This window comes from Chlamydomonas reinhardtii, chromosome 3 (genome assembly GCF_000002595.2).
Source record: "Chlamydomonas reinhardtii strain CC-503 cw92 mt+ chromosome 3, whole genome shotgun sequence".
In the NCBI taxonomy this organism is placed as follows: domain Eukaryota; kingdom Viridiplantae; phylum Chlorophyta; class Chlorophyceae; order Chlamydomonadales; family Chlamydomonadaceae; genus Chlamydomonas; species Chlamydomonas reinhardtii.
Window position 1 is genome coordinate 3,728,728 of NC_057006.1, and position 22,650 is coordinate 3,751,377.

The 22,650-nt window shown below is 65.1% G+C and overlaps 5 protein-coding genes across 5 annotated transcripts in view; 2 read left to right on the forward strand and 3 right to left on the reverse strand.

The window, feature by feature from the left end:
* Nucleotides 1–359: 359 nt before the first annotated feature.
* Nucleotides 360–5,911, forward strand: CHLRE_03g169650v5 (uncharacterized protein). Its single transcript, XM_043060854.1, has 7 exons — nt 360–488; nt 557–638; nt 722–797; nt 960–1,019; nt 1,097–1,224; nt 1,361–2,969; nt 3,423–5,911. The coding sequence occupies exons 1-7, from the start codon at nt 407–409 to the stop codon at nt 4,482–4,484; spliced, it is 3,099 nt and encodes a 1,032-aa protein (XP_042925983.1). The 5' UTR covers nt 360–406; the 3' UTR covers nt 4,485–5,911.
* A 2-nt stretch (nt 5,912–5,913) lies between these two features.
* Nucleotides 5,914–8,699, reverse strand: CHLRE_03g169700v5 (uncharacterized protein). The gene is made up of 8 exons (XM_001703275.2): nt 8,464–8,699; nt 8,204–8,275; nt 7,823–7,914; nt 7,643–7,690; nt 7,407–7,498; nt 6,904–7,117; nt 6,546–6,694; nt 5,914–6,321 (listed from the first exon to the last, which is right to left on the reverse strand). The coding sequence occupies exons 1-8, from the start codon at nt 8,589–8,591 to the stop codon at nt 6,166–6,168; spliced, it is 951 nt and encodes a 316-aa protein (XP_001703327.1). The 5' UTR covers nt 8,592–8,699; the 3' UTR covers nt 5,914–6,165.
* A 140-nt stretch (nt 8,700–8,839) lies between these two features.
* On the forward strand, nt 8,840–13,151 carry CHLRE_03g169750v5 (uncharacterized protein). The gene is made up of 8 exons (XM_001703441.2): nt 8,840–9,299; nt 9,432–9,565; nt 9,777–9,942; nt 10,282–10,445; nt 10,613–10,804; nt 11,044–11,249; nt 11,483–12,269; nt 12,471–13,151. The coding sequence occupies exons 1-8, from the start codon at nt 9,231–9,233 to the stop codon at nt 12,571–12,573; spliced, it is 1,821 nt and encodes a 606-aa protein (XP_001703493.1). The 5' UTR covers nt 8,840–9,230; the 3' UTR covers nt 12,574–13,151.
* An 8-nt stretch (nt 13,152–13,159) lies between these two features.
* Nucleotides 13,160–15,839, reverse strand: CHLRE_03g169800v5 (uncharacterized protein). The gene is made up of 6 exons (XM_001703274.2): nt 15,547–15,839; nt 15,179–15,355; nt 14,865–14,981; nt 14,561–14,661; nt 14,109–14,336; nt 13,160–13,940 (listed from the first exon to the last, which is right to left on the reverse strand). The coding sequence occupies exons 1-6, from the start codon at nt 15,670–15,672 to the stop codon at nt 13,763–13,765; spliced, it is 927 nt and encodes a 308-aa protein (XP_001703326.1). The 5' UTR covers nt 15,673–15,839; the 3' UTR covers nt 13,160–13,762.
* A 244-nt stretch (nt 15,840–16,083) lies between these two features.
* The window catches only part of CHLRE_03g169850v5 (uncharacterized protein), an 8,816-nt gene continuing 2,249 nt past the window's right edge, over nt 16,084–22,650 (reverse strand). Inside the window, exons 4-18 of the mRNA XM_043060855.1 lie at nt 22,263–22,390; nt 21,618–21,784; nt 21,284–21,392; nt 20,942–21,150; nt 20,573–20,671; nt 19,942–20,137; nt 19,701–19,742; nt 19,179–19,283; nt 18,889–18,986; nt 18,404–18,612; nt 18,125–18,216; nt 17,862–17,976; nt 17,513–17,679; nt 17,197–17,283; nt 16,084–16,953 (exon numbers count right to left, since the gene is read on the reverse strand). Of these exons, the coding sequence (XP_042925984.1) occupies nt 16,801–16,953; nt 17,197–17,283; nt 17,513–17,679; nt 17,862–17,976; nt 18,125–18,216; nt 18,404–18,612; nt 18,889–18,986; nt 19,179–19,283; nt 19,701–19,742; nt 19,942–20,137; nt 20,573–20,671; nt 20,942–21,150; nt 21,284–21,392; nt 21,618–21,784; nt 22,263–22,390 (1,976 nt within the window). The 3' untranslated portion in view covers nt 16,084–16,800. The remainder of the gene's footprint in view (nt 16,954–17,196; nt 17,284–17,512; nt 17,680–17,861; nt 17,977–18,124; nt 18,217–18,403; nt 18,613–18,888; nt 18,987–19,178; nt 19,284–19,700; nt 19,743–19,941; nt 20,138–20,572; nt 20,672–20,941; nt 21,151–21,283; nt 21,393–21,617; nt 21,785–22,262; nt 22,391–22,650) is intronic.

Genomic DNA, 22,650 nt, shown 5'->3' on the forward strand with positions numbered 1-22,650 from the left:
CCCCAGCAGGACGGGTACACCATAGCCGGCTTTGGGCGGGGAGTGCGCTGGGCAGCACACTGTGGACTGCCAGGACGGCGTGAGGCTGTGGTGGCTGAGGGGGCGACGAGCGGTGGGCTCGCGTTGGGGCTTGACGGCTCGTAACCTGCTCACATGAAGTGGCGAGGAATGCGGAGGCGGGAAGTCTAGTTGCGTAGCACACTCGCGTCTGGAAACGTGAGGGTTGTCGGGACTGGGGCTTCCTTGGGTGCCGGCCGTGGGTGCCGGCCGTGGGTGCCAAGATGGGGACATGGGCACCCCGATTGGTCGCCTGCCTTGTCCCCTGACGCTTCGCTTGCGTGTGCCTGTAGCTTGTAATTTACATCTGCACGCAGCCTGGTTCACATGTTCGACGCCTTCCTTTTCAATGGCTTTAGAAGTTAGCACAGGAACTTGTGACCTCTGCGGCGCTATAAGCGACGCCACGGTTCAAGAATGCAATATCCTTGGTGGGTGGAGGAAAGCGGCGGAAAGGAACGCTGGCTGGAAATTTACACGCGACGATGCTTGCCCGCAGCGTGCACGTTCCAGCACTGCGAGGGCGGCCTGTACCATCAAGAGTGCTTGGAAAAGTACCTCAAGGCCAACAAGCTCGAAAAGTAGGGCCGAGGCGCAGACAGCACAGTTTTGTTTGCCGCGGCGGGAGCAGGGAGCTGACATGTGCTGTTGACTTGTCTTGCAGGAACCGCAAAACGGGTTTCAAGTGCCCGCGAGGATGCGGGAAAGGCACGAAGTGGCCGGAGCCGTGCCCGGGGCGGGTAAGTGGCCGCGCGTCGCTAGCCGATGGGTGCTCAAAATCGTGCATTGAGACCAGGTTTGGGCTACGTGCGCTGCGCCTCCCGTTTGTTCGCTCGAGCCGAAGCAGTCTAGCGATCGTCGTCGCTTCCTCAACGCTATCCGCTGTGTTTCTGCGTTTGCAGATCGACAAATCACATCCAATACACCCACGCAACGAGGACAAAAAGAAGACAAAGCTAGCGGTAAGCGAATAGAAGCTTGTGCGGCGAATGCAGGGATTTCGGGCGCTGCCGGCCTTCATTCTCGCTGTCACGCGCAGGCTGTTGTCGTGGAGCCTCAACGGCCAGGAAAGGCTGCGGCACCTGCAGCAGCCAACGGCAAGCCGGGCAAGGGGAAAGAAGAGGCGAAAGCGGATGCGGGCAAGGACGCCAAAGGCGCTGCCGCCAAGTGAGTGCGGGCTGTTATGCGATTTATGCATGGAATATGCATCTGGGTGGGTGGTGGGGGCGGGTTTGCGCAACCGCAGCTCGGGCTTGCGAGGGTGAAACGACCAGTCCTCGCTGCCCTGGCTCGCGGCTTGCAGGGCTGCGCCCGCGGCAACGAAAGCGGCTCCGGCGGCCGCGGCTGCAGCGCCAGCGGCGAAGACCCTCGTGGTCAAGAAGGAGCCCGCGGTGCTGCCGCCGCGGCCAGAGGTGGTGGCGAAGCAGAAGCTGGCGGAGCAGGTGGCGCTGGCGCGGCGTGAGCTTGGCCTGGGGGGTTCCGCCATGCCCAGCACCGGGTCAAAGGGAGACCTGCAGGGTATGGTGGGGGCAGGGGCAACAAAAGCATCTGCTGCCGCCAGCACCTCCGCCGCGTCGGCGTGGGGCAAGCCCACGGCGCCGCCGCCGGAGCCGGTCAGCCTGCAGCCCACCACGCTAGCACAGCTGCCGCAGTTCCACCAGCTCTTGCAGCAGGCGGTCAACAAGAAGACCGCGGCAGCAGCGAAAACGGCGGCACCAGCAGCGGCGCCGGCACCAGCGCCGACGGCCGCCAAGCCGGCGCCGGCTGTGCCACAACCAGTGCTGAACCCGCCCACGCCCGTGTGGCCTGCGCTGGGCGCTGTACAAACATCTGCAGCGGCGCTGCTGTCTTCGGCATCGCTATCCACACAACAGACGCCGCGGGAGGGCTCGGCACGACCCGCATCGCCTCCGTCGGCTTGGGGGCAAGCCGCGGCGCCGGTGCCAGCCACGCCAGTTGCAGCTGCAGCGGCTGCAACGCCAGCTCCGGCGCAAGTCACGTCAGCCAGCAACTCCCCATCGCTACCAATGCCGCCGGCGGGGTCAGCTCGGTCCGGCACCACCACGCCTACGCCCGCACCAGCGCCCGCAGCGCAGCCAGCAGCAACGGCTACGACAGCCAGCTCAGCGGCGACGACGACGCAAGCGGGGCTAGCAGCTGGTGTGGCGGGGTCGGGCCTGCAAACGTCAACCAGCGGCCGCTCGCTGGCATCGTCAGATCAGGCCAGCACCAGTACGGTGGCGACCACGACCCCGGCGGCAGCGGCGGCGGCGGCACTGCAGCGGGGGCAAGCGCTGGTGGGAGCGGAGTACGCGGACGAGGAGGTAAAGGAGACGAAGCTTACGAAAGCGCAGAAGAAGAACCTCAAACGCTCAGAAAAGAAGAAGCTGGAGAGCGGTCCCGAGGGCGAAGAGGGCGCAGCCGGCGAGGGCGAGGGTGCGGCTGCGGCTGCCACTGCCGCCGGGAGCGGCTCAGATCCGCGGCAAGCTGTCACCAGCACCTCCGCGGCTGCTGCTGCCACCAGGCGTAGCGGCGGCGGTGCGGCCTCCGGCTCCGCCTCTGCCTCGCACCAGCGCGTGGCGTCGCGCGGCTCTGATGACCCCGACCAGGCCGCCGACGCCGAGGCAGCGGCTGTGATGGAGGAGCTGTGCATCAACAGCATCGTGGCGCGCAAGGTGCTGGCGCTCATAACGCAGCTGCAGCGGCTGGGCGCGCCGGAGTTTGTGGCGGCCGCGGCGGTGCAGCGGTACGGCAGCAACGTCATGTCGGCGCTGGAGTGGCTGCTGGTGGCGGGCGCAGATGCGGCAGCCAGCTCGCCAGAGGTGGTGCTGGCGGCTGCGGCGGAGAGCCCCAGCGCGGCGGCCTCTGAGGTGGACATCTCCGAGGAGCTGCAGCAGCTCAGCGACCTGCAGGTGCGGAGACACGAGCGTGGGGCGCGGGAAGGAGGGTGGGGAAGTGGTTTGCCACGCCAAGTCGACCGGGACGCAGGCCTCTTGCCCGGGGGTAGAGGAGGCTGCGAGGGCCAGGCAGGGGTAGCGGTGCAGGTGACATGGCTATGGGGGCGGAGGATGGGCCAGGAGAAAGGGCAGGCCTGGCGAAACTGTCGGGGCGTATTAATGGACACATTGGGTCGGCTAGGTCTGGCGTGTATGGACAAACTGATGACACTGCGAGCCGGGGGCTCCGTGGCGCCGGCCACGGGTGCAGACTCAGGTGGCCGCTTGTCACCGCGCCGCATGTGGTGCGTCTGGCATGCCATCGTCCTGGCGCGCGGGGGGGCGGGGGGCGCTCGCTGTGCATGCACCACATGCACCTGCTTCGCGCGCCGTAGTGCTCACGTCCACCGGCTGACCCCTCCACTCCAGGCTGCCATGGGCGTGCCTACGGAGCTGCTGCAGCAGTGCATGGTGGACTGCAATGGCGATGTGCAGGCCGCCGCCAACGTCGCGCTGGAGCGCCTGCTGGCGGCGCCGTCCGGCTCCGCAGCCTCGCTGCGCGGCGCCGCCGGCAACAGCCGCAGCGGCTCGCCGGCGGTGCGCGGCAGCGGCAGTGGCGCGATGCAGCTGCAGCCCTCGGCGTCCTTCTATTCGGTCAGCTCGCTGGACGGCAGCGCGGCGGAGGCGGCGGCGTCGGCCGCTGCAGCGTCTGCCAAGCCGCGCTCGCACTTCGGCGTGCGGCTGCAGGACGACCCCGTCGAGGGCGACGGCGGCGCTGGTGCCACTGCTGGCGGCGGGCTGGGCGGATACGGCGACTATGCGTCGGGGCTGCTGCGGGGCAGCGTGGTGCTGGGGGCGTCAGGCTGGGCCAATGGCTACGGCAGCACCGCGTCCCCCGGCGCCGGCGCGACCGCCTCGGCCGCCGGCAACGGTGCCGTCGCCGGCAGCCGGCTATCCCGCTGGCTGCGCGACGAGTCGGGCCACGGCGCGGGCCAGGACGAGGAGGCCGCCGCTGCGGGCCCCTCCAGCAGCCGCCTGCGCAACGGGCTGTTGTCGCCCACGGACCCGGTGCTGGAGTCGCCCTTCGCCTCGCACAGCGACATGGCGCGCGGCCTGGCGGCCTCCGGCAAGGCCGCCACCAGCGAGACGCCCTCGCTGGGCTCCTGGCTGAGCAGCAACGGCTACCACCACAGCATGGGCCTGGGCCACGGCGGCCAGCCCAGCGGCACCGGCCACTTCAGCTTCGTGTCGGCCATGAGCAAGCCCACGGCGTCCATGGCGGCGGGCGGCGGCGGCGGCGGCGGCCTGGAGCCGCTGGCCGAGTACGGCAGCCGCTGGAGCAGCAGCCTGGCCACGCCGGCGCACCCCATGCCGCCGCCAGGGTTTGGCGGGCGCGGCGGCGGCGCAGCGGAGGCGGAGGCGGTGCAGCACGGCGACATAGGGGGCGAGGGCGACCTGGCGTCCATCATGGGCCTCATCAATGGCAAATAACTGACCAGGACATGATGACGATGCTGATGCTGATGACATGATGATGACAACGTCCGCCGGGCCTTGCAGAGGCCTGTGGGGGCGGCGCCGGCGAGGCGTGGGGCAGCTGGCCGGCGAGGCGCCACTCGCAGCAATGATCGCGAGAGCCATTCGCAGTGGCAGTGTTTACATCGTAGCGCGTGTTCGCATTGGTGTGCGTTTGTGTGTAAGTGTATGTGGGCGCGTGTGTGTAGGTCTAGCATGCGCTGACGGGCCTTTGACTGGTGGGAGGTGGAACAGCGGTCTCATAGCGACATGGCCCCCATACGGCATGGCCAGTGTAAACTGTTTTACGTGTTTGGTTTTACGTAGTGTGTAGAGCGAAGCTGGGTGACACCTGAAACCTGAAGCGTGCGGTTTGGTGGGCCGCTGCTTGGTTTGGCTCAAATTCGGCGCTCTAGCGACTGTGCGGGGGTATGAGGTCAGCTCAGATTATGCGTCAGAGGGGCTTCAAAAGAAATGACGCACACAAGTGTCGCAACCCAGTTCTTGGGATTGCATGAGTACGAGAGTGCTTACGGAGTGTGAGAGGGCACCTATTGAGGGCTGTCACGCAGGAGTTCCACGCCCCGAAAACCATAGCAGCAGCGGTTGCAGGCCACGGCCTAGGCCGCGGGTCGCAAGCACACAGCGAGAAGGTGGTGTCAGGTGGAGAGCCGTATGTGCAGTAGCTGAGGCCTCCCGTTAGCGCGGTGATCGGCGTCAATGACGTGCACAACGAGTCAAGGAGGCGCTGCCGCTTTGTTTCAGGCGGCGGTGCTGAGGAAGACGCAGCTTTGTCCACGGCTGCGCAGGATATAGAGGGATAAATGTCCGCCGACCACCAGGAAAGTGGGTTTCCGCGTGGGTGTCGCGGTATGTGTGCTGTGGATTGCGCGTTTTTACTTGCCAGGCTCTGGTGCTGCTTATGGGAGATGTGGGCTGCTGCGTTTGGGCTGTGTGCGTGTTGCGTGTCCCTAGGGATGGACGTATTGACGAAACGAGTTAGCGATGAAGAAGTAGTAGCGCCTGCGTGCTGCGGCTGGGCATGCACTGGTGCCGCCGGGAGACAGTCACACCCCCAACTGTCTGCCGGCGAGCAAGCAAGTGTGTGCGGCCGGGTGGCGCGGAGCACACCAGTAGAGGAGGATTCACGTTCCGTGCATGAACCACTTATATTTGTAGCGGTTGTGAAACTGAACCCTGACTGTGCACATGCCTCCGTCACGGCGTCCCGTGCTCGCGTGTGTCCGGATCCGGAATGCAGCCGTCGAGGTGCCGCTGATGACTGCCAGCTGCTATGCCAACCGCAGGTCAGGGCAGCTTCAGCCGCGCGATGTCTTGTGCACGTCTGACAGTAACAGGTCTCTGGACTGGGAAGACTGTGCATTATGGTAATAAGATCAAGGGCCAGTGGTGAAATGTTGGCTGACTGTGAAATGGTGGTGTGTGCCTAACATACAGCGTAATACAGCAATGTGTCGCGTACGCCCGTGCCCTTGCACTAGTGTCGCAAGTCCTGCCATGTGATCTCGCGGCACGCGTCTGGGACTGGCTTCCCTAGCCAATGGCTCATGCCCTCAAAGCCTCAAAGCCTCATTCAGTCGCTTGCCCGCAAACCTGCCCCTTCACTCCACACGAATGTCCGCACTGCCGGCCCCGCTCACGGCGACCCTGCGCCGGCGCCCTGCTCCAACCCCTTGGATGCCAGCGCTGCCTCGTAGGAGGCGGCCTCCTTGGCCAGTTTCCGGAACACGTGCGACTGCCACGTGGGCACCGGCCGGCTGAGCAGCTCCGACAGCACGGACTGGCTTTCCTTCTGCAGGGCGGGGCGGGGCGGGGTGGGACATGGTCACATGGAGCGCGGCCGCGAGGCAAGGTGAGGCGGGTAAGTGGCACCAGGCGCCAGGAGGGGCAGCAAAATGGCGCACGCCTAGGCCGTATGGGGCTCGTGCCCTGCTCAGGCGCTCGACGCTCCAGGCCCCAGGCCTGCCAGCATAACGCCATATCCCGGATCCCCACTGTGCGCCGCCCCCGACGCACCACTGTCTTTGTGAGCATGACGGCCTTGAGCGCCATCTGCTGGTCAGGACTCAGGTCCGCGTGGCTGCCCAGGCGCCGTATCCGCTGCTGCTGCGCCTCGTACAGGATGAGCGCGTTGGCCACAGAGATGTTAAACGACTCCACCATGCCTGCACAGTCGCGTACCGTACGGCAGGTATGCCGCACAAAGGGGTGTGAGACACGCGCACGACGCGGCCTTACTGCCTTGGACCACGCGGAAGGCTGCTTGCGCCTGGGCACCACCCCCTGGCCTCCATGTCACCCGCTAGCCCGCATCCTGCCCATCAGCGCTGCCCATCCTGCCCTTGCCAAAGCGCCAGCGCTCGCTGCCTCGCACCCGTCATCGGGATGATAGCGCAGGCGTCCGCCGCAGCCACCGCCTCCGCGCTGACGCCGAACTTCTCGTTGCCCAGCACCACCGCCGTGGGCCGCGTCCAGTCCACCTCCTGGATGGTGATGGAGCTCTGGGTGAGGTGCGTGGTGACGATCTGGTAGCCCGCCGCCTTCATGGCCGCCAGGCACTCGCCAGTGCTGTCCCACGCCTTGACGTCCTGGGAGACGGACACGGTGGCAAGGCGGGCGGGGCAGGGTAACGCAGGGTACATGATCGCAGTGAGGGCATGCGGGGCTGCGGGATGGCAGCCACGCCAGGAGGCTGAGGTCGCGATTGAGACAAGGCACTGCCGCGATTGAGCCAAGGCACCGCCGCGATTGAGCCAAGGCACCGCCGCGATTGAGCCAAGGCACCGCCGCCACAACATGTGGGCAACACCAGAGGCGCACGGGCGCTGGCCTGGGACTGACCCTAATACAACACGACAGACCACCAAACCCGCTCACCAGCCATTTGTCGGCGCCGGCGGCGGTGCGCTGCGACATCTTGAACTTCCCGTCCGCCTTGTTCACCGCATGCACGGCACCGTAGCCCAGCGCTGCGGGGTGCGGACATGACCAAAGGTAGCCGCAAATACAGATGAAGCAAGCCAGAGTGAGTGACATGCGGTGGGCGAGCGCCCATGCGGGGAAGCTGGGTACAAGGCGATGGCGCCACGGGCCACTCCGTCGCCCCTGCTTACCGTCAGCGGTCCGGCAGACGGCCGCAAGATTGCCCATATCGTACAAGCCTGCGCCGTTGAGAAAGCATGAATGCAAAGTCGTCGGAACCCAGCTTGCTCTTGAGCTGCTATACAGATGCGCGGCCGCCGACCGGCCGTCGTCACAGAGGCAGAGGGCCGTCCGCTCAAACACGCACTCACCTTCCACGATTGGCAGCACTGTGAAGGTCCGCTTGGCAACCACCTCCTCTATCCGTTTCACTCGCTCCTCCAGTGCGAAGGGCTCCAACAGCCTGTAACCATTGCACCGGCATGTTTAGGTGGTTACCGTCACACACAGGTCTGTATATGAATGCGGATGTTACAGAGGGGACAGTCCCAGCACCCGAAGACGCCGAGCCATCACATGCTATCAGGGCCCAACATGACTCCACCAACCCCGACTTTGCTGCAAACCCTCCCGCGGGCAAAGTCCGTGTGACTCCGCGCACAGTGAGTATATGGCTCGCTCAAGCATCTGGCCCTACAACACAGCCAACGCTGCGCCGAGCGTCTCAGCCCAGCGCCCCACCGCCCATATACCTGCACACCGTCGCGGCGTCGACCACCTTGCCATCCACGATGAAGTCATTTGAGTAGGGGAATCCCACATCCCTGATTGAGAAAGATTTGCGGCGCAGAGAAGTAGGGCTTGTTCAGCAGCCGACCCACACCCGAGAAAGGCAACGCCCACCCGTGCGTGGCACGCATTCCCCACCAGCCCCACCAGCCCCACTATCACCCTTACACCAGGTGGTTAGGTGCCTGCAACCTAATGAGAAACCCCCCCGCGCCCCGGATACCTGGTCGAAACGGGCTCAAGCGAAGTGTGCCGTGACGCCCGAAGCACGGGCGCCAGTCGCCTGCTAGCAGAGCGACAGCACAAGCGCCGCGGCGCTGCCGTCCGACTTCTGGGCAGCACCTCTTGCATCTTTCTTCAGGACAACTCGCGCTGAATTCTGGAACCCGAACGGCCACGATTCTGGGCTGCAAGGAAAGCTTGTGGGTATGGTAACTTGGCAGGCGGCTACTCCTATGGATGTGTACTTAATATTGCGTTGCTATATTAACTAGCACTGGGGAGGAAATCAGTCGGCCGAAATTTGTGCAATCGGCGGGGTGGCCGATTCGCGGTTTGCGTTCCGCCGGGAGAGCCTTCAGGTTCCGTCATACCCTGTGGACATCTGCTAGTCAACTATAGAGCCAAGTACAAACTACGTGCTCGAGATAGGACTAAGCTGGCTGAGTTTGGAGGGACAACTTCGAGCACGAACCGGCCTACTTCGTGATACTCTTCTGAACCTTTTAGAGCATACCTTCTCTTCAAACACGTTACGGGCACCGTTGGCGTTGTTCGGGCCCAGCATGACGATGCAGCAGCTGATGCCTTGCGTTCACGCGTGAATTAGGGTCAAAAGCCAGGAGCAGGAGCAAGTCAAGACTACCAGCTGTGACAAGGCCTGGTCTATCCGGAACTGCCAAAACTTGACTGCACTGTCACGCTGTGGAGGGCGTGCGGAGTCCGAGGCAAGAGCCAAGCGGGATAGCCCCCACAGGAGGATTATCAGCCATGAATCGCTACTATAACACCAACCCCAGCAAGGACCTCAGCTATAGCAGCCTTGCGCTTGACGAGCAGGTGCGGGGATGGAAACGGGTGGGCGACGCGGGCGTCAATGAGCAGTATACACACCATGCACGCTGCCTGCATTCCTGCCTCACCGGTGTGAGTTCAACCGCCGATACCCCAAATGCTGGTTACCCTGCACAGAACCGATCACAGCATGCGCACAAGATCGGTGACTCAGCACGCTTCCGGCCAACGCCGGTGAACGGCAACATTGCCAGCGTGGCGCCGGAGGCCCAGGATGCGGATCTGCGCCAGTCGCTGCCGCGTCACATGCAGTGAGTGCAGTTCACCGGTACCAGCCTGGAGCTCTCGGGTTCGCTGGCTGAATGAAAACCAGAAATTCAAGGGCAGCCAGGAGCAGGGGAACCTGACACGGGCAACGGAAGTGCGAGGGAGGAACGCCAGACTGCGTCTTCGCCCGCCGCCCCGACGCCCTCACCACTTTAGCCTCCCCCCACCACCCGTGGCCCCGCTCCTCTCACACAGGGTTGACACCACCACTCGCACGGTGTTCCAAGACAACTTTTACAAGCCCAAGGACGGCATCGCCGAGTATGTGGCGGACCCACTCAAAGGCGCATCGGCGCCACGTGCGCAGCCGCACATGCCCCTCAGCGACCTGGCGCCCTCAGACCCGCGCGTGCGCAAGCTGGTGAGTCCGTCCGTGTCGGGATTACATGCCCGAACCCAACAAGGAAGTCCCATCATCAAGTGGCGAGGGTGGGGGTGGGGCCACGGAGTGGGGGCCGGGGCGGGGGACGGCGATGATGGCAGTGGTGGCGGCAGTGGGAGAGAAAAGCGCAGCCAGTTTATGCTGGCAGCTTGACCCGGGCTGAGTGCTGGGGCGCTGACAGCAGCCATGCTGGTGATGGTTGTGGGCGTCTCACACCTGCGCGCCAGACAGCGCGCAATAGGCCTGAAGCCCTGCGCCGCGCCTCCCACCCTCGCCGTCACGTAACAAGTCATGCCTGGAACTGCGCCCCTCCTCCAGCGGCCAGCCTACGAGGCGCCTCTGGCCCCCGGCTACTACGAGCCCGACCCGCTGGGCGAGCGCGCCACCGGCACCCTCAACATGGCGGCGGGGGAGGTGCACCACGGCGTGCCGCTGGCACGCGACCCCACCCGCGCCTCCGCCGTGTTCGTGGCCGCTCCCAGGTGGGCAGCTGGGGCCAAACCTCTTCCGAGCTTGTACATGTTGTTGAGGGGCTGCACGCTGTACACCCGGCCTACTCACCTGCTCACCCGCTGACCTACCAGCTGACACGTACGGCCGCTCGCGCCTCCGTCCTTCCCTCCACCTCGCCTTCGCCTGTGAACTTCAGGGGCCGCACCGCGCGCGACATTGCGGACGAGGCAGCTAGCCCGCCCATCAGCAGTCGTATGACGCAGCCCGACTACGCGCACTGGACCAGCAAGGGCTGCTGGGCGCCGCGCGGCGACCGCGTTATTGAGGCGGAGCGCTGGGGCCGCAACGCGCGCGAGCCCAAGCCGCCGGCGGAGGAGCGGCCGCAGAGGTGGGAGGGGATGTCAAGGTGGTGTCGGGCTGTGGGGCTTGGGTCGACCTCCGTGGCGCCAAAACCTGCCGCGTGCGCCCACCCTGACCGATGCTCGTGTGCGCGACGCAGTGCCGCCCGGCTGCTGATGGCATGTTGCTACTGCGTCTGTCGCTCACTCGCCCCCCATTCTCGCTTGCATTGCGCCGCGTCATCCGACCTCCCTTTCCGCATTCCGTGTGGCCCAATCATCCCCGCAGCGTCTACACGCCCATGGTCACCACGGACGGCCACCCCAACAGCAGCGAGGCCTACGCGGCGGCGCGCTACACGCCCGCCTACAAGGCCGCCTTCGCCAGCGGCCTGCCGCGCACATTGGCACTGCCGGGTGGCAACCGGCCCGACACGCGGCTGCAGGTCAAGACCTACGACGACGTGTGCGGCGCGGGGCCGGACGTGGGGCCAGGTGAGGGCGCTCATGTGGCGTGCAGGGCTTGGATATGCACGGGGGGATTGGGCTTGGGGGATGGCGGGGGATGGCAGGCCGTTTCGGCTGCTGGTGGTCTGGCATGGCGATGAGCGTGTTCACAAGTGGGTGGGCTTTCGTTGGCGTGCATGTGCTGTGGCAAGGTCAGGTGCCGTAGCCACCGGTCACGTGCGCACAGCCGACGCAACCTGCAACCATGGCTGCTCTCACAGGCTCCTACAATCCCGAGCCGCCTCGCATGCGCTCCTCCAATGCGGCGTTCGACAGCTCCGCGCCCTACTTCTCCTTGGCCTCGGGCACGCCCCGCCCCGGCCTCACAGTAAACACCAGCTTTGGCGGCAGTGGCCCGCTCTCGCCGCAGCGCTCCGGCGGCACCGGCTCCGCCTCCAGCCCCCTGGGCCTGCTGCCGCCGCAGCTGCAGCACCAGCTGGCAGCCACGGGGTCTTTCCACTCACTGGCGTCGCCGTCCTCCCCAACGACCCCACACAGCCCGTCCCGTCTGGGTGGAGGCGGAGGCGGAATCAACCCGCTGTCAATCGCGCCGCCGCTGGGCCCCAGTGGCGCCGGTGCGGCCTCCGGCCGCTACTCCGAGCCCAGCAGCCCGAGCGCGCTCCGCGCGGCGGCGGTGCGGGCGGAGCGGATTGCGGCGGCGCAGCTGCTGGCGACCACGTCCGGCCGCGAGCGCAGCCCCACGCGCGGCGGGCACCACGCGCCGTCGCCGCTGGGGCAGCCGTCGCACTCTCTGCCGGTGCAGCCCTCGCGCGGCAGCGTCAGCAGCAGCCACCCCCACCACTACCAGCCCGGCTTCCAGCACCCGGGCATGGAGCACGGCATGCACCTGCCAGGAGTGGATGTGGGCGTCAACCACTCTGGTCCGGGCGTGCCCACCTACCCCGACGGACCCAGCACGCGGGCGCAAAGCGCGCCCGTCACGGCGCGGACCGGGACCAGCGCGTCGGCCTCCATGCGCGCGGCGCAGGCGAAGCACTTCAACAAGCTGTGAGTCGTGAAAGTGGCAAGGGAGCGCGGGGTGGAGCAGGAACAAAGAGAGCTAACGAGGAGTGAAGTATTATGGCGGTGCTTGTCCTCGTTGCCTTTGAAGTACATATATCCCGAAGGCCACGATGACACTGCCTTGGGCTGCCTGGACCACGATGATTCACGTGCTCCCCCTCTGTGTGCATGCGCTCTCACTTGCAGGGTGTTTATGCAGCGGCACACGCCCTGCTCGTCGCTGCTGCGGAGCCACCTGGTGGTGGCGGCGGACCTGCGCCAGGAGCGACAGCGCCTTCGGAATGGGTAACGGGCGGCGGGCAGGCGCTGCTGTTTGGTGGTGGTGGGGGGGGGGGTGTTGTGGGCAAGTGGATGGGCGTTGCAGGGCGTAGCAAATGGGCATTGGCGCAATCGCTGAGGCGCAACTGGTGGTGTGTTTCTGTGGGCGTAGATGTACCGTGTTGAGCCATACAACATCCTCGGCATTAGGGGGTTTTATTGTTAGGTGCAGGGTTTGCTAGAAGCAGGCTGTGTTCACTTAATCTTGCCATGAGAGCGATAGCTTGCAAGACTGTGAGGTGGGCAAGTCGTGATGTCCCAATTTCCGGTTATGCCCCCCGAAGATACGAGGAGAATGCAGAGATGTCCTTGTGCGCGGTTGATATATTGTCCATTCTTGAATTGTGACCCTTTTTGGCTGAGGTTCCAGGGGAGGGCGAAGCCCCCCAGGAACACCCCTGTCCATGGGGTGTGGCACCCGAGTCGTGTGGGTGTGGAGGAAGGCGGCCCTGGCGTGACAAAGGTGACTCGGGGAAGGCATTGTAGGTTAGCAGTTACGGGCAACTGACCCAGCACGCGTATCCAAACTTTCTGTGTGGAACTTGTGTATTGCGAATTGAAAACTGCTATTACAGAGGTCGGAGATTCATGCAAAGCTTCAATGCCGCAGCAGGTGTAACCCCAATTGCGTCACAGGCAGTTGAAGCACTTACTGCAAGCCCTATCTTTCGCAAGCTGCACATCTGGCTTGACCAGCATCACGCCATCAGCGCCGCTCACTTTGCGTGCTGGAACACCGCAAGGAAAGTCTACACGCAGCACCGGTCTCGCGTGACCCCAAAAGCAGAGCACCAGGCAATGCCATGCCAGATGCGACGGATGCGGCGTCAAACACAGAGACTGCCTGCCACGCAGTCGGCAGCACGTGTCCGTGCGAGTGAGGAGCGCTGAGACCCTGACACGCCTTATCATCCGTGCGGGTGGCCGACGCCCGACAGGGCGGTGTGTGTGTGTGGGGGGTGGGGCGCTGCAGTCCACCGCAGCGTCAGGCTGTGGCTGGCAACGCATGGCGGCTGAGCCGCTGGCGCTGCCTGCTGCCTGCTTTTTGGCCGAACCACGCGAAGCCGGGGAGAAGCCCCGGGGGCTCTGTCGCGGCCGGCTCAGCCGGCTGTGTCGGCGGGGTCATGGTGGGATAGCTCCGCAGCCGGTAGCGCCGCCTCTCAGCGGGGGTCAGCCGCCAGACCCAGCTGGGAGGGCGGCAGCCCGAACACGCGGCACGCCACTTCGGTGCTGCTGCTGCCCAGCTCCTCCGGCGTCACGCCCAGCGCCGCCGCCGCCGCCTGGAGCACGTGCGGTAACAGAGCCGGCTCGTTGCGACCGGGGCGCTTCTTGGAGGGCCTGCGTGGCACGCGGCGATTGCGAGTGCGGCATAAGGAGTGGTTTCAAGGGACGCCCCCACGAGGGCAGCTTCTGCAGGACGCTGACAACAGCAGTTCACTGGTCGTAGCCGTAAGGACGAGGCCCCACAAGCCCCCACAAGTCCCCAGCCGCCAGGCTGCCGCTCACTTGATGGTGCGAGGCACGAGGTACGGCGCGTCCGTCTCGATCATGAGCCGATCACGTGGGATAGACGGCAGCAGCGCCGCCAGCTCCGCGCCGCCGCGCTCCGGCCGGTCGTCACAGATCCAACCGGTGATGCCGATGTAGGCGTCAAGGTCCAGGAAGGCGCGGAGCTCCTCCGCGCTGCCGGTGAAGCAGTGCACCACCGCGGGTGCTGGCAGCGGCGCGTGGCGCCTGGTGGCGGCAGGGAGGGAGGGGAGCGGGAAGCGAGGTTGGTGTGGGCGTGAGCAGGAAGGGCAGCATGCGGCGGTATGGGCCATCTGGCGGATCAGGGACGCCCGCCTTTGTGGGAAGGCGGCGTGTGAGTTGTGTGGCTGCATCAACACTCAAAGTAGCGGAGCCCAACAGCCTAAGACCGCTCGAACGAGGACCTTCGCTTGCGTGCTACTGGCACTCACCGCAAGATCTCAGCAAAGCGCTCGCCAGCATCCCGACAATGCAGGAACAGGGGTTTGCGCAACTCCTTTGCCAACACCACCTGGTGCTCAAACCACTTTTCCTGTGCACATTAGCAAATAAACGTGCTTCATGTCCCAATCACCTTCGTCTGCTGAAGGGATCCCAGCGCGGCGCGAATGTTGCCCTGTTTGCACTGCGCAGCTTTTGACATTTGACTGCAACCCAGGTGACAGCGTCGGGCGCGGGATTGCACTGGCGCTGCCGGGCACTGCACATCTACCTCCTCAAGTCCCCTGTCCACACCTGCACGTCGGGCGGACTGAAGTTGCGATTGAAGTCGAGGCCGCACTCGCCGATGGCCACACACTTGGGGTGGGAGGCCAGCCGGCGCAGCTGCTCCAGTGTGTCGGTAGTGCATTGCTGTGGAGGCGGAGAGTCCCGGGAGGACGGATGGCAGCAGTCAAGCTCACGCAAGGTCATGACACGAAACGAGTTAAGCCCAGGTACCACCTTGAGCCTTGTCAGCACGTGACTCCACGCAGTGATGCCTATCTGACGCGCGGAAGAACCCAGACATGTGTTTGATCGGCCTCTTCTGATGACGTTCGCCTGTTCACCTTGGCATTGTGTGGATGCACGCCGGCGGTGAAGTAGAGAAGCGGCTGGTCGGGGTGGCCAGCGGCGTGTTCATCGACGAGCTCGGCGGCAGCAGTGCTGGTCCGCACACACGTGCCGGTCACAAGCATCGCCCGCACGTTCGCAGCTGCAGCGCGTGCCAGGACCTTGGGAAGGTCCTGATCGGTTCAACACGCGAGAGACAAGTAGGGGCGGGGTGTGTGAGTGTGGTCTAGCCCCAGGTGTGTGACTAGTTAATCACATCGACAACGGCAACGGTGTCGGACAAGATCGCCTGGCCACACACGGTTCTCCCGTGCGGTCCTCCCTGGTTCCTCCTGTGCAGCCCCACAGGCCCTGCCGGCCTCACCGACTGAAAGGAGTGATCCATTAAGTTCACGCCAATATCCACGATGGGCACGGGGGCAGCGAAAGCTTGGGCCTGCACCAGGTCGCCCTGGTGGGGCCGAGTGCGCTCCTGATGCGGTTGGGACATTGGTTTGGCTCGCTTGCTGGTCTCCGTTGTAGATGTGGCGGCTATTGCTAGATGTGGAACTGAGTTCGAGAGGACTCGTCGAGAGAAGAGCTCAAACGCACGTATTTGGGAGTGCGCAGACGATGTCGTGTTGCGTGTTGTTTCGAATATTGTCCTTCGTGCTCTTGATAATGTTAACATCTTTGAAGAGAGCATTTATTATACTTGGTCGGCCCGAAGTGAGTATGAGGAGGGCTTCTCACAGGCTGGGGCCCATGCAAGCCGCACATGGCACAGGCCGCCCCTACTCGCCAGGGCCTCGCCCACCGGGTTCAATTCGCCCAGGGCTTGCTGGGAGCGCTACAGACACTGGCACCCCATGTTGGGGCCTCTCAAGCGTCAGGCGCAGTGCCATCGTTTCTTGTAGGTTGCATACGTACGATTTATAGACGCACCAGGTGGGCGTGAGCACGGAATGCTGACAGCCCGACACACAGATCGCGCTCCCGCTGGCAACTGTCCCCACCTTGATGACGGCTGCAGAGCATTGCATGTGGGGATTGCGGATCACTTTCGCCATGACCGTAACAAATTTGCAGCCGGATCCTGCCTCATTCTGCTGCCTCTGGCAGGGATGTAAATTCCCGAAGCCCGTCCACCAAATTCACCACCACATCAGTCGCATGTCGCTCGCAAGCCTCCAACCCACTTCTTTCATCGCCGTCCACCTGAGCACGCCCGTCGCACCCATCTACGACCCGTCCACCAAGAGCACAAACGTTGTCGCACAGTCCTGTGACAGCTCTCTTACCACAGCGCCCGTTTGATAGCAAGTAACATCTTGTTCGGACCACGCAGTGACATCATCAGTACATGTACTTGACCCCTGTCCCAACCCTCTGCGTCCGTCAGATGATTGGGCTCCTTCCCAGAATCCCAGCCCGGACCAACAACAGTTCTATTCTCACGACACAACGCAGCCGGCGCACCCTTAACACCACGCGCAGCGCAGCTGCTCTCATGCTACCCCAAGCCCAAGTCCCGCGAGCCCTGTCTCGCCCCACCACGCCCTGCTTTCACATGACTGCCACCAGACGCCTTGCACTCAAGCACCTCCCCTACTAGCCCCTCCCAACTGTAGCAAGCCTGTTATGCCGTGCCCAGCGCCGCCAGCTGCTGCCGCAGCTCCTCCACCTCGGCCTTCATCTTGTCAAGCGCCGCCGGGTCCTCCGCCAGCTTCTTGGACAGCGGCTCGCGCACCTTGGCCGCCTTCTCGTAATCCTTGCGCGCCTTGTCCTTGGCCTGTGCGCGTGCGCACGCAACCGCGGGACACAGGGTATATGCGTGGGGTGCGTGAGGTGCGGACACGAGCGACCTTGAATCTAAGCCGGAGCGTGAGGGCAAGCCTCAAACCGTCTGGTATGTTGGGTGCGGGCAGCAGTGAGAAGTGAGATGCATCAGCGGTGCCAAACATGCCGCGGTGCGGCTCGCGGGTCGCAGCACCAGTGACGCCCGCCGCCCCGGATGGAAACAGGCCAGGCCCACCTTGCCCTCCAGCGCGTTGCCCTCCTTGTCATGCGTGGGCTCGCCGCTAGCCTCGTCGAACTTGCTGTACTTGTCGGCCAGCGCCTCCTGCGGTGTGTAGAGGCATTGCGTCGCCATTCAGGCACTGGCATGATGATCATGATGCCCTGGAAGCGAGCAACCGCGTTGCAAAAACTTCGGACCAATACAGGTAGGACTGTGCCCCTTGCCATCCGTGGGGTAGTGTCGCCCATTGCGATCGAGCCTTGAGCGCTGTGAAGTGCATCTTCTCACTCCGTGCCCTTTGCAGCCTCGTCGGCCCCGCCCGGCCGCGCACCTGGATGCTGGGCAGCGCCGCCAGCCCCTCCAGCTTCTCCAGCTCCTTGGCCTTGCGCTCCACAGCGCCCTCCAGCTTCTTGCGGGCGGCGCTGGCGGCGGCGGCAGCGCGCGCCGCGATCTCCTCGCGCATGGTGGCTGGGTCGTCCAGCTTCCACACCGCCTTGCCTGCAGAGAGTAAGCCGAGCACGGCGGCGGCGCGACCGGCAGGTGGCGAGAGGTGACGGGTTGTACATTGCGCATGGAGGAGGGGCCGCCGACATGCCGCGCCTGACCACGCTCCATCATGCCGTACATGCGCCTGTCCCGGTCCCCATCACCACCCCCATAGCAGCCCCGCCGCCGCTCACCGTCTGGCCGGTCCTCCAGGCGCACACCCATGTCCACAAGAGTGCTGTCTCGCAACTGGTCGCAGGCCGCCAGCACCTCGCCAGGCGCCGCGGATGAGCTCGCTAGCGCTTGTACCTGCAGCAGGCCCCACCATTTAAACCAGCTTTAGGCATCACTGCCATCACTGCCATCGCACCCACAGCTCTAATGAACAGGGGCCCAGTTGCTCGTTGTTGTCAGGCCTGTACACCCCAGCTGCGCGGGGCCGAGCGCGCCAACGCACCTGGTCCGCAAAAGCCACCACAGTGTCTATGTACGAGGTGGAGGTGGCGCCGGGCCGGTTGGCTGGGTCCGCTGCGCTCCAACTCGACCGGTCTGAGGAAATACACAAAGCACACACGCTTGTCAGGCCACCACTCACACACGTACACAGTCCAGCCCCGCTCCCAGCCCCGCTGCCACTCAGAGTGCTCTGCGGTTCAGTGCAAGCATTAGCCTTCCGGCCAACCGGATCACAGCGCGCTCGCGACGGCCCTGCGCCCACATGCGCGCGCGCGCGCACCTCCTGACGCGGCCAGCTCCACCTTGACGCCCATGCCGCCCAGCACGCCTTCCCGCAGCCGCCCCACCGCCGCCACCAGCTCCGCCGCCGCCGCCTTGGCCTTGGCCAGGCCGCGCACCTCGTCGCGGAAGGCCGCCAGCGCGTCCAGGTAGCGCGCCGCCGCCGCGTCGCTACTGGCCGCGCTGCTGGACATCTCCGTGAAGCCCAACCTACGTGTGTGTGTGTGTGTGTGTGTGTGTGTGTGTGTGTGTGTGTGTGTGTGTGTGTGTGTGTGTGTGTGTGTGTGTGTGTGGTCAAGTGAGGCCGCAGCGCATCGTTGCGTTGCCGCTTGCGCCGAGGCATTGATGGATGGATGAAGCCCGAAACGCGCGGCAGGCAGCAGCTGGCTGCTGCGCACAGCTGCCACACTCAGCAGCAGGTGCAATGCTGTGCAGTTCCCGTGAGCGCCGCCTGCCGCCGTGTCCGGCACAGCCGGCGCCACTCACCGGTCGCTGGGTCCGTCCACGATGCCGAACACAGAAAGGATGCGGGTGACGAAGGCGGCGGCCTTGCGCAGCAGCAGCGCCCGCGCCGCGCCGGGTTCCTGCACACGCGTCACACCCGCAGAGGCATCTACTTAATTCCTTACCCCGCTCCACCCCTAGCCACCCTGCCCCGCACCAGGCACGGATGCCTTGTCGCGCGTGTCACCGTATGACGCAGCAGCCATGCATAATCCCTTCAGCCGCGCCCCTGTCACGCATTCTTTTGCTCCCCTCGTGCCGGCCGCACTCACCGACTTGTCCGCCAGGTACTTGTTGACGGCCTTGATCAGGTCCGATAGCGCGTCCATCACCGCCGGCGTGTTGATGTTGTCGCGCAGCGCCGCGTCCACAGCGGCCTGGTGCGGGTGTGGGTGCAGGCGCGGGTGCGGGTTCGACACATGGCCATTAAGGGGACGGGTGCGGGTGCGGGTGCAGGCGCGGGTGCGGGTTCAAGGCATGGCCATTCAGGGGACGGGTGTGGGTGCGGGTGCAGGTACGAGGCATGAACAGCTAGGGGACGGTGTAGGTGCGGGTGCAGGTTCGGAGCATGGCCAGTTAGGTGCGGGTGTAGGTGCGGGTGCAGGTTCGAGGCATGGCCAGTTAGGGGACGGGTGCAGGTGTGGGTGCAGGTTCGAGGCATGGCCAGTTAGGGGACGGGTGCAGGCGCTGATGCGGGCTGCGGCGACGAGGCGGTCTGGGTCGAGCGGGTGGCTCGCGCAGGTGCAAGTGAGTCGACTACCGGGCACGCGGTGGAGCAAGCCGGAACGCCTCACCTGGGTGGCGAGGATGCGGTTGTTGAGGTCGAAGTCCTCAGTCTGCAGGCGGCGAGCGCGCACAGGAAGGCACGTACCGGTAGGTTGGTTGTCAGCGTCAGGCCCCGGCGCCGCGAAGCCTTGGTCCAGTTCCCAACACTGCCCCCCCCGCGCATTGGCAGTGCCCCAACCGCATGCCATGCCTCCCGCCCGCCCTGATCCACCCTGCCCCCACGCCCCGCCCCTGTCCCCCCAGACTCACGGTCCAGCGCTGCTCGTTGGTGTTAACGCTGCTGTTGCGAATCGCGGCGTCCACATTGCCGAAGAAGTTGCGCAGCTGCGCCTCGCGCACCTTCATCTCGGTACGGCTTTGCTCGCCATACATCATGGTCTTGTTCCAGGGCTGCAAGCAGAACATCAGCCGCAGCTGCCGCGCGTTGAAGCTCGCCAGCGCCTCCCTGGAGGGGAGCAGGTGGTTTGGGGGTTTCAGGCACTTGTAGGGGGCGAGGGGCTGGCCTGGTCTGGTCTGGGGCAAGCCTGGGACACATGTGGACTGTGGAGCGGAGGTGGCTGCGCGCTGTGGTGTGCGGGGGCCAGTGTGCGGTGGGTGTATTGTACCGCGTGGCGGCTGCGCCGGCTGCGCGGGCGCTCAAGCAGCCGGACGCGTGCGAGGCGCCAGGGAGGGCGCGGTGGCCGCGAAGGGCACCCCATGTCGCACTGTTTACCTTCTCGCATCTTGCCCCAGCAGCCACGTCTCAGGCATGCGGAGCGGCTGCGTCGTGCATTGCCGAATGCGAGCCCGCCCGCCCTTCCCGCAGCCCCTTCATGCTCCCTCAGGCATAACCACCTCGCTTCTAGGGCCTGTGCCACTGGTCTAGGACAACTCCGCGTACCGGATTGTGACGAAGTTTTTGAGCGACTTGGACATTTTGAGGCCCTCAATATGCAAGTGGCCGCAGTGCAGGAAGTAGTTGACCCACTGCTTGCAGCCGCTGTGGGGTCAGGGAGGAGGGGCGCCGGCAGCAAGCAAGAGGCCGTCAGGCGCTGGCAGCCATGTCCGGTCCCTTCCCTTAGGACTGCAGCACGCCACCGCATCGCCTGACCCGGTTGGAGGACAGCCCCTTCACCCGAAGTCCCCCAATCTTACAACACAGCCTCCTCCTTGTCCCCTTGTCTTCTTCGCCCTACCCCACCGCCCTGCCCCTCCCCAACCGCACGCCCTCCAGGCTCGGGCGTACACCCCTTCCGCCACATCCACTCACTCGTGGTGGTAGTAGGCCTCCGCCTGCGCTAGCTCGTTGTCGTGGTGCGGAAACCGCAGGTCCTCGCCGCCCGTGTGGATGTCCAGCCGGCTGCCGATGATGCTGCTGGCCATGGCGCTGCATTCAATGTGCCAGCCGGGGCGGCCCACGCCCCACGGCGACTCCCAGGCCGGCTCGCCGGGCTTGGCCGCCTTCCACAACGCAAAGTCCTGCGGGTTCGGGTCCCGGGCGTAATCAGGTAGCTTGGTGATCTTGATTGGGCTGGTGAAGCAAGATTTGACAATGCTGGTTACCATACTTGGCAATGCAGCAAGCTTCATGTAGGTAAAAGTGACCCCGCACCTGTGGGCTGCGCTTCTCGCTGGTCTCGAAGTTGGACTCGCCCTCCGCAGCCAGCGCCGCGCTGCCCACCGCCCAGGGGTTCAGCTTGCCGTACGTGTGCCCGCACGACCTGTGTGTTTGTGTGTGTGTGTGTGCGTGCGTGTGCGTACGGGGCGGGCGTGTTGGTAATGTGGAGGGGACCCGCGGTATGCGCGATGCGGCCCAGATAACCCATCTTGCCGCTGCCCCTGTGCCTGCTTCGTTCATCGCCCTCCTGCTACTCCCAAGCCCGAGCCCGAAGCCAACCCCAGCCCCTAGCCCTACCCCTAGCGCCCCCCCCCGCCCGCGTGCCCACCTGAAGTTCTGGGTGTCGAAGTACACCGAGCCGTTGGAGGCGTAGGCCATGCCATTGCCGATGATGCGCGTCACATACTCGATGATCTCCGGGATGTACTCGCTCACGCGCGTGAGCACGTCCGGCCGCCGGCAGCCCAGCGCGTCCATGTCCTCCAGGAACTCACGCTGCAGAGGGCGGCGGCGCAGGTCGACAGGAGGCGGCTTATGCAGCAGACCAGGTAAGGGCAGGCTATGGGGCCGTGGGGCTTTGCCCACCCCTTTGCTCACGTCTCTGTCCGCCCCCCGTTTCGAGTCGGACCCAAGTCTGCACTCCTCCTTCACGCTCATTCTCCCGCCCCTGCCCCGGTGACCTCAGCGGTGACCTCAACCACCGCCCCTTGCCAGTGAACGACGCTCGTCTTGCCTCTCCTTTGGCGCTCCTGCTTCCCTGCCCCAACCTCCCCCCCCCGTAGCCCCCTCCCATCACCTTTGCGCTTCCCCACTGCCCTGCCCCTTCTCCTTCCTCCAGCTTGCCTGGGCCCTCTCCCACCCTCCCCTTGCCTTCCCCTCCAACCCACCCCCCCTCCCTCCCTCCCTCCCACCCTCCCACCCACCCACCCTCCCTCCCTCCCTCCCTCCCACCCTCCCTCCCTCCCTCTCTCACCTCGTACTTGGCCGCATGCGCCCTGAACACGGTGGGGTCTGTCACGTTGGCGCCCAGCGCCTTGTCCAGCGCCTCCGCCACGTAGTCGCTGCCCACAGCAAGCAGCGCCTCCGCGTCCGCCGAGCTGCCTGCACCCGGGTCCGGCGTGCGTGTGTCCACAGGTGGGAGCATGTCACAGAGGCAGGTGTGGCCGCGGAAGGATGTGGCTCCCAGCAAGCGCCGCCGCATCACGGCGAGGTATGTGCGCAAGTGTGGAATACGACTGGCCTAGGCCCCTCCCTTCCCCCTCCCTTCCCCCTCCCTTCCCCCTCCCTTCCCCCTCCCTTTCCCCCCTCCCCTCCCCTCCCCTCCCCTCCCCTCCCCTCCCCTCCCCTCCCCTCCCCTCCCC